The sequence below is a fragment of the Penaeus monodon genome, chromosome 39 (genome assembly GCF_015228065.2).
Source record: "Penaeus monodon isolate SGIC_2016 chromosome 39, NSTDA_Pmon_1, whole genome shotgun sequence".
Lineage (NCBI taxonomy): Eukaryota > Metazoa > Arthropoda > Malacostraca > Decapoda > Penaeidae > Penaeus > Penaeus monodon.
This window is the reverse complement of record NC_051424.1, coordinates 1,662,635-1,672,211: the sequence shown is the minus strand read 5'-3', so window position 1 is coordinate 1,672,211 and position 9,577 is coordinate 1,662,635. Positions and strand designations below refer to the sequence as shown.

At 35.0% G+C, this 9,577-nt stretch overlaps 1 protein-coding gene across 3 annotated transcripts in view; it reads right to left on the bottom strand.

Annotated features, from left to right (window-relative positions):
• Nucleotides 1-4,447: 4,447 nt before the first annotated feature.
• The window catches only part of LOC119597247 (solute carrier family 25 member 45-like), a 14,893-nt gene continuing 9,763 nt past the window's right edge, over nt 4,448-9,577 (bottom strand). For 2 of the 3 annotated variants that reach the window (XM_037946782.1, XM_037946781.1), the window contains exons 4-8: nt 9,495-9,577; nt 9,102-9,231; nt 7,629-7,744; nt 5,021-5,106; nt 4,448-4,693 (exon numbers count right to left, since the gene is read on the bottom strand). The exon at nt 9,495-9,577 is cut by the window's right edge and continues 140 nt beyond it. In XM_037946782.1, the coding sequence (XP_037802710.1) occupies nt 4,499-4,693; nt 5,021-5,106; nt 7,629-7,744; nt 9,102-9,231; nt 9,495-9,577 (610 nt within the window). In that variant the 3' untranslated portion in view covers nt 4,448-4,498. Of the gene's footprint in view, nt 4,694-5,020; nt 5,107-6,358; nt 6,463-7,628; nt 7,745-9,101; nt 9,232-9,494 lie in introns of all 3 variants that reach the window. The other variant, XM_037946783.1, reaches the window with a different exon arrangement.

Here is a 9,577-nt window from a genome sequence, read left to right as displayed (position 1 = left end):
AACATGAGCCTATACCGTTGGAAAAAAAAATGCTTTTGGTAGAATAATTTTAAACATATTTCATAACCTGTCATTTGTTTACACACATTGGGCTACTTTCTCTGTGAATTTGTTACTTTTTAGGGAACCTTTTTACTACATTCGAGGAGTCTGATCTGGCAACACTGGTTACGGGTTAATTGAATGGGAGCTTGAACAGGGAGAATGTATGTCGTGTGTGTGTGTGTGTGTGTGTGTGTGTGTGTGTGTGTGTGTGTGTGTGTGTGTGTGTGTGTGTGTGTGTGTGTGTGTGTGTGTGTGTGTGTGTGTGTGTGTGTGTGCGTGTGTGTGTGTGTGTGTGTGTGTGTGTGTGTGTGTGTGTGTGTGTGTGTGTGTGTGTGTGTGTGTGTGTGTGTGTGTAGGCCAAGCCATTAATGAGAAGGATGTTCCTCTCCCAAGGACCCCACTCGACCGCTAATACGATTCCTATTCGGATAATTGTGTTAGTGGCGTCGCCCTTCACAACACACACACACACACACACACACACACACACACACACACACACACACACACACACACACACACACACACACACACACACACACACACACACACACACACACACACACACGAAAAAAAAATCTTCCATCGAAACATTTTTTAAACAAAACCCGAAGGTGTTATTTGACTGTGATACGGCAGAAAGGCGTAGGAATTACAACAGGAGTCTTATATCAATCCATAGTATTTTATTTTATACTTTTAATTATCTCTCCATTAAGGAGAATCGAAAACATCCCAATAAACATCCTAATATTATCAATATCGTATTCACACTTCCATCCAAAAATAAATAAGTAAATAAATGAATAAATAAATAAATAAATAAATAAATAAATAAATCGATAAATAAATAAGATAATAATATATAAAAATTGGAATAACTCTTCCAGTCTTTTTACGATTTTAGTTTTTCAGAAGGAAATGGGTGAAGAATTTTTTCTTTCTTTTTTTTTTGAATAATTAATCGAGCTACTTGTAATACTGAGGCTTTTCTGTAACCCTTGTATTCTATATTCAATAAACAATATAAGTATCTATATCATTTCACATAACAATGTTACTTCATTCCTATCTATCTATGTATCTACACTTATATATATGCTTATATATGTGTGTGTGTGTGTGTGTGTGTGTGTGTGTGTGTGTGTGTGTGTGTGTGTGTGTGTGTGTGTGTGTGTGTGTGTGTGTGTGTGTGTGTGTGTGTGTGTGTGTATGTGTGTGCGCAAGCACGCACGCACAGACAAACAAATGCTACACAACTTCAGATGATGTAAGTATCAAAGGCGAATCGAAGTGGCAATGCAGGTGACAAGTATTATGTCCAAGCTGAAACATTAATGAAAGTTCAACAAAACACTCTATGGAGACCAATCTACGCCTCCAAAGCAGCGGTTTACAGCAAATAGAATAAGACAGAGGGTAGGCTATGGGACTATTAGAATTATCAAATAGATTATACACCGCGCTGGATTAAAACACCGATACACCGAATACGCACACACTCCCGCGCCAAAACAAGCTAAAAAGACACATACAAAAACAAACACGTGCACGCACAAAAATTAGGCAAGGGAAACACATACACACACAATATTTATTGCTTTTATTATTGCTATGTTATCATCTTCATCTTCATCTTCGTCATCGTCATCCTCTTCATCATCTTCATCCTCTTCATCATCATCATCACATCATCATCATCATCATCATCATCATCATTATCATTATCATTATCATTATCATTATCATTATCATTATCATTATCATTATTATCATTATCTTCATCATCATCATCATCAACATCATCATTATGCACTTTCATTATTTACACGATTGTGCGAGAGGGAGATTAAGAAGGAAAGTAAGAGGGGGAGGAGAGAGGAAAAATAAAGATGGTAGTGAAGGCGGCTTCAAGAGGAAAAGGGAGAACGGAGGCGAAGGAAAAAATGGGACATGAAGCTTAAGGGTAAAACGGAAAACGAAAGAGAGAGAAGGAAAATGGGAGAGGGAGGGAAGGGGATGAGGGAGCGAAAAAGGTGGGAGAGGTTGAGGAGGAATAGAAGGATAGGGAGAAGGAGCAAGTGTAGGGCTTAAAGTGGGAGGGGACGAGTGAATAAAAAAAATAATTGGGAGTGAGAGGAGATGATAGAACGAGAAAGGTTGTGAGGGAGGGAAATTGAAAGGAAATGGGAGAGAGGAGGCGTGAGGTAAGAGGAGAAGGGTAAAAAATGGAGACAAAGGAAAAAGTATCTCTTATTTTTTTTGTTTGTATATATATATATATGTGTGTGTGTGTGTGTGTGTGTGTGTGTGTGTGTGTGTGTGTGTGTGTGTGTGTGTGTGTGTGTGTGTGTGTGTGTGTGTGTGTAGCTCTGTTAGCAAGGCTGAGAGAGTGCTTTTGGAAGGCCAAAAGAGCACAACAGTACAAGGTAAGAACTTAGTCCAGTGCTGGATATTTTTTTTTTTTTCTGTTTCATATTTGGCGTCATATTTGCCAATCAGCTGATGAATGAGATGAATTTGATTAGGAAAGGAGTGAAATGAGTGATAGATATATATTGCTGGAAAGTCTTTATTTACATATATCTCTATTCGAACTGGTAAAAAAAAAAATTGAGTTCCGATATAAGAATCTCATTTAGACTTTTAAACTTATATTTTACATAGGTTTAGCGGGGAATAAACACATGTTCTGTAATATTAGGTACACGACGGCAATATTTTTACCTTGCATACATAAACCACCTTCATCTATTCTCATCAAAACACACATGATTTCAAGTACATACACTTTTATCTTTCCTTTTTTATTGACTTTTTTTCATTTGGCAAAACTATTTTTTTTAATATTAATAAAAATCCATCTTTGGATATTGTACGGCTATCTTTATTTATTTATTTTTTATCTTTATTTATTTTTTTATTTTTATTTCACAAGACTCTATCAATTGTCTGTAATGGAACAGTATCTTAAGGAGATTAAATAAATTGCAGCTGAAAAGAGTTTAAAATCAAATTATAAAGTAAAACAAAAAATCATATAAAAATAAAAGCTTCTCATAACTGTGCAAAAATATAATCTCTAACAATATTGACAAATTATTGATATAGTAATTTGAGATAGTGATACATACTTTGCGTGATGAAATAGAGGCTGAGGAAGGGAAAGACAAAGTGAAGAAAGACAGTAAGAGAGAGAAAGAGAGAGAGAGAGAGAGTGAGAGAGATGAGAGAGAGAGAAGAGAGAGAGAAGAGAGAACGAGATGAGAGAGGAGAAGAGATGAGAATAAGAGAAATAGAGGATAAAGAAGTGTAAGTAATGAAAATTAAACAAGAAATCTATATTGATTGTATGGAAGTATTTTAAAGAATTACAATGAATTGCAGCTGAAAATTTTGTAAACGTTAAATGTAACAGAAACATAAAATATAATTTTCCATAACTGTGAAAATATATAATCTTACATTATAAATTATGTATAGTAAATTAATATATACATATTGCATGATGAAATGGGTGAGGAAGGAAGAGTGAAGAGTGGGTGATGGTAGATGGAGGGTGATGGGAGTGGGAGGAGGAGAGAGAGAGAAAGAGAGGACAAGGAGAGGGGGAGAGAGGAAGTAGGGAAGAAGAGAGGTGGGGTGTGATGGGGGGGGGTGGTGGGGGATTGGATGAGAGGGGCGATGAGAGAGGAGGGATGGAGGGAGGGAGTGAGGGGGGAGGATGGATGAGGGGAAGTGTGGGGAGTTAGAGTTTGGAAGGAGGTGTTAATTTCTGGGATTTTATTATTCAAACCTGCTAAACATATACATATATCTCCTATCATTGCTTGTAACGGTTTACATTTTGTCTTTGCGAACAAACTACTTGAGTATTTTCCAGTGCGCTATATTATCATATAAATATTTATATAAATGTTATATATATGTTGATATATATATATATTTTTTTGTGTGTGTGTGTGTGTGTTGTGTGTGTGTGTGTGTGTGTTGGTGGTGGTGGTGGTGTGTGTGTGTGTGTGGTGGTGGTGTGTGTGTGGTGTGTGGTGGTGTGTGTGTGTGTGTGTTGTGTGTAAATTCTGCCTTACTTTGAGTTCTTTGCTGTTTCTGTTAGTGAAAGTACATAATTATTTTTCTGTTTGTTGTGTTTGCGCTCACATCTTTGACTCTTATTTGGGATTCACAACGCTTTACTAGTAGATGATCTGGTGTTATTCGTGCTGATACAACATGTTGATATCAAATGTGTGTGTGTGGTGTGTGTGCGTGGGGTGTGCATGTGCGTGTGTAGTGCGTGTGGTGTGTGTGTAGTGTGTGCTTTGTTTGTGTGCTTTGCGTGTGCGGTGCGTGTGCGTGTCAGTGGTTGTGCGTGTATCTGTTTCGGTGTCCGTGTTTGCATGTACACACGCATTTATTCAAGTAATGACACCGCAAGTATCACATTCATTTCCACTCATGCCGCTACAACGACAGCTTCGCTCTTCTGCTGTTCCCCCGAAATTCTCTTCAGGAGGTTGAGTGAGCTCACGTAGCCTAAGAAGATAGCGCCATTGGTGGGGAAGGCTCGGAGGCTCATCATCCAGAAGCCTCTAGTGAATACCTTTAACCCTTCTGCCCTGTAGCTCTTTACGAAACAGTCTCGCGCATTCTGGGTTCGAAATAATACAGTGAAGAAGGGTGAAGCGGTAGATTACAGGAGAGAAAAGAACGTAATGAGAAACTAAGGTCTATATTCTGTCTTGAATATTATTTTGCGGTTGTGCTGGTATGCAATAATAGTGAGTGATAATTGGTAGGAAACTTGATCTTGTAGTAATATATATAAAAAAACAGAAACGTTTATAGATTCATAATATGTAGTTTCAACAAGAATTAAGCATAACTTTTAAAGCACAAAACTAATACATACATAACAATTATTTTCCATCTAAATCTCGTGTATAAAAATCAAAAACAAAAGAATATTACATTATACCTTATACTGCGGATTCGACGGATTATCACCTTGGATTCTTGACTTGACGACATCCAGTGGAATGATCATTGCCCACGATATTACTCCTGTAGATATACGAGTAAAATGTACGTATATACATACAAACATACATACGTACATGTATATATATATATATATATATATATATATATATATATATATATATATATATATATATATGAAAAATAGGGATATTTTCACTACTTTCATAACTCTCCTTTTTATATGTCAAAATATATGTGATGTCTATAAACTATTCCTTAATTTAATGTTCATAAAGCAAATACACACAGTGAAATAATATTTACTTTCCTTTCACCTTAAATCAGTGTCATTAAACTAGCTCTTAAGATCAAGAAGTGAACAAAAATCTTAGGAAATTAACTGTATTTTTCAAATTACCTACAGACAGAGAATGAAAATATATATAACCTATTTAATATGTTAAGATGAATACAGAGATAGTGACTACCGTATGGTTCGAAACTTTATTTTCGTTTGTTACCTTATTGATAAAGTATACTTACATAGCTTCGGTCGCTCTGAGACAATAAACACTAGTATTAATAATTGCGGAAAAAAAAAATAATGATAATATTAATGATAATAATAACATTAACTTCTTTACTATCCTCCTCTGTGTACTGACTTTATTCTCTTCAATAAATTTACGATTTTCTTAGTTCTTTATTTATTTTCATTTATTTTATTTATTTTTATTTTATTTATTTATTTATATATATATTTTTTTTCACTCTTTTTCATTTTTAAGTTGTAGTCCCAAACTAATAAATTTACATGACGTACTTCAGAACAAACTGGGCCAATGGCTGGAAGAGTCCCACAAGTATGATTCTAAAAGGGTAAAGTGAGCAAATGATGGTGATATTATGCATTAGACAAAACTCCTACGAGAAGCCTTAGACACAGTACAATAGATTTTATTTTTCATGGAAGTACACACAAAAGTAAAATCATATCACTCTGATGAAAAAGGATACATTAGTAAATGTTACCGAGAGGTATCTTATGATAGAGAAAACTTAATGTGTTTATCTTTAAAGCAGGATTTTTTTTTTTTTTTTTTTTTTGTCCCATCATAAGACATAAGAGAACATTACTTTCTAGAAACACATATTTAAATACTATTCATGCATGTTAAATCTAGCCCCAAATGATAACATTACGAAGAAAACAAATATGACAAACACGTTATATCCATACGTTAATCTATTACAAAACACTCCTTCCCAAAGCCCAACCCCAGAAGCACCCACGTCCTTAAGATCTACAGAGAGAACATCCCTGCGGGCATACCTGCCATACCCCCTGCCCACAGGATGGGCAGAGTGGATGGACTAGGGTTACGGTCCACCATCCACTCATACAGCACCACGTAAGCAGCTGAGGCTATCACGTCCCTAACATAACAAAAGACGCATTAATTCCGATGAAATGAAGGCATAAGAATTTGGAAAACAAAAGAGAGAAGGTTCATATTAGGTAGAAAGAGGTAAAAGCAAATGGTTTATGGATTTGGAAAACATACAAGATGAGATAATTCTGATTAGGAAACAAAGTGTAAAGGTTAATGGATTAGGGAGATGGACAATGTAAAACCATTTGTTCAGTGGCTGGTTTATCCAACGGGAAATACTGAGTGTAACAAAATAATGAAAAGTAGGTTTATTCATTGGGATAGTGATGTGAAGAAGGCTTATTCTAAAGGGAAATGGTAATGGTATAAACTAAAAGACTTATTCAACATATGACTCAATCAGGAATTAATCTTGAATAGTAAATGTGCCAAATTTACAAAAGTTTGAAATAAATAATCAACAGATGTCTAAAAAAAATATCAGTACAGTATAATTCAAGAACATTACATGGATGTGAATCATGAACATTACTTGGATGTGAATCATGACATTAGCAAAAGTCTTCTATCACAACAACAAAAGAAAAGAAAAGAAAAGAAAGAAAAAAATAACACATTTCATACTACTCATTCCCATATCTTCACACACACACACGTGCGCTTGTCTGTGTGTGTGATATTTGTATATATACTGGCATATATATATATATATATATATATATATATATATATATATATATATATATATATATATATATATATATATATATATGAAATACATATTAAAAGTGAGGTCCAAATTCAAGATGCTAATATCATTAGTGCTATTATCCTCTGGATAACATCCCCTCTTTAGCCTATAAGCATTGAAATTTAAAAATTCTGTAATAATAATAATAATAATAATAAAAATTAAAATCGAACACTTAAAACGTACCACAACTACACTCAAAATAGTAACATTTGAAGCCACAAGAACCATGCATCATACCATGCACATGCCGATACAGAGAATAAATTCACAAGATGCAAAGGGTGCAACACGGTTTAAGCAACTACAACCACCTCTATGTATAAAGAAATAAGAATCTCAACTCATCGTCACAAACAGTTAAATAACCTGTATCAAGAATGAGCTTCATCTCAACAGGAAGCCTATAAGTGAAAGTGAATGAAACGAACCATCTATAGGAACTTTCTGCCCCCTACCTGCCATTCCTCCACAGAACACGAGGGAGCTCGGGCTGGCACTCTGCTCTGAGCCAGACAGAGTCCTGATGAAGCCTTCATACAGAATCATATACATGCCAAACGAGGGAATATCTCTGGGGGGGGGATGATTAGAACTTCTTTATGTTAAGTGAATTAACTGTACATTGATCTATTCAGGTACTACGTAAAATTTGCAGAATCCTTTAATCTAAAAAACACTATATTGCATACATGAAATATGATCTTAATTCAGAGAAATATATCAATCATAATTCTATAAAATAAATAACCAATTTAAAACTTCTAGTGACTCAGTTAAGCATATCATCATTGCAGATAAATTTATAATACACGGACATACTGAAAATTAGAATATTGGCTCCATATCCCTTATCATTGCTATAATAAGTAATGAACATTTAATCTTAGTATCTTAATGATTAGTTCAAGCCAGGCAGAAACTCCCTTTTGATACAAATAGAGTATAATTCAAATATAACGAACGAGTTCTTTAATCAGATTTAAATAGTTCTTTAAATAGGAGAATAACTAGAATGAGGTAACAAATAATCATTCACAGATCTTTAGAATGTTAACATGAAGGCTGAGGGTGTCCGAGTCTGCAGCACAGATGACTTGATTTCTTGTATCAGTTTTTGTTACAAATAAAACTGACATGTGGGTGCGTGTGTATATAAACACACACACACACACACACACACACACACACACACACACACACACACACACACACACACACACACACACACGCGTGCGCGCATATAATATATATATATATATATATATATATATATATATATATATATATATATATATATATATATATGTGTGTTGTGTGTGTGTGTGTGTGTGTGTGTGTGTGTGTGTGTGTGTGTGTGTGTGTGTGTGTGTGTGTGTGTGTGTGTGTGTGTGTGTGTGTTTTTTTGATATGAGCACATTCTTAATTAATTCGCGTCAAAAGCATTTTGTGCGGGTAAAGAAAATATATTCTAAGAGACTAAGGCTGTATTATGTTGCTTTTCACAAGTGAACGAGCAAGAAGGGACCTGCAAAAGAAATACAAAGGCAAAGAAATATGTAACCCAATAATCCCAAAGGATCTTTGAAAATTAAACTGAAAAAAGCAAATAAAATAATGTGATACAACAAACTTGGATCAAGTTACAATCTAAACATAAATCTTGATATTGAAATCACTATTTCGAAGGAAGAAGATATTGTAAAGATATATTTGTTTTCAATGTTTACGTTGCACCATCACACAAAATGGGATATTGTGATACACAAAGAAATAAAACAACTAACAAAACAGCTAACAAACAGTAAAAAAAAACAACAACACAAAAGACAAAAAAAGAGCACAGAACAGTGGTGGTAGAAAGCTGACAAACACAGGAGAACAGAAAGAAATCACACACACACACAAATCTACAAATAAAAATACTTTACCGTATTGCCATTGAATTCAATCCTGTATAACACGCTCGAATGCCTCCCTTGCGGTATAAATCGAGCAAACAAGACGTGGGGCCTCTGTAATGTGACTCGAAGTGCTTGCCCCAAATGCCTTCGCTAGACCCTGTGAGGCGAGAGTGGGAGGATCACTTAAAATGGTGTCCCCAGATCTGCCATTGTGAAATATGGGATAAAGAATAATAATGGTAATGTGACGATTCATTAAAAGTACGATCTTCTGAGATATGGGATATGGAGTACAGTGATGGGCTTATAACGAATGATTTTTGAAAAGCACAATCTCCTATTATAAATGATAAAAATAGTAATACAAAATGAGTTCTTTGGTGGCAATCATTACTCTCATAGCAGTGTTGATTCAAATACCTGTTTGCATCTGCATCTTAATCTTGATTAAATCCACCGGGCATGCAACAACCAGCTGTGCAACTCCGCCCGCACACCCGGCT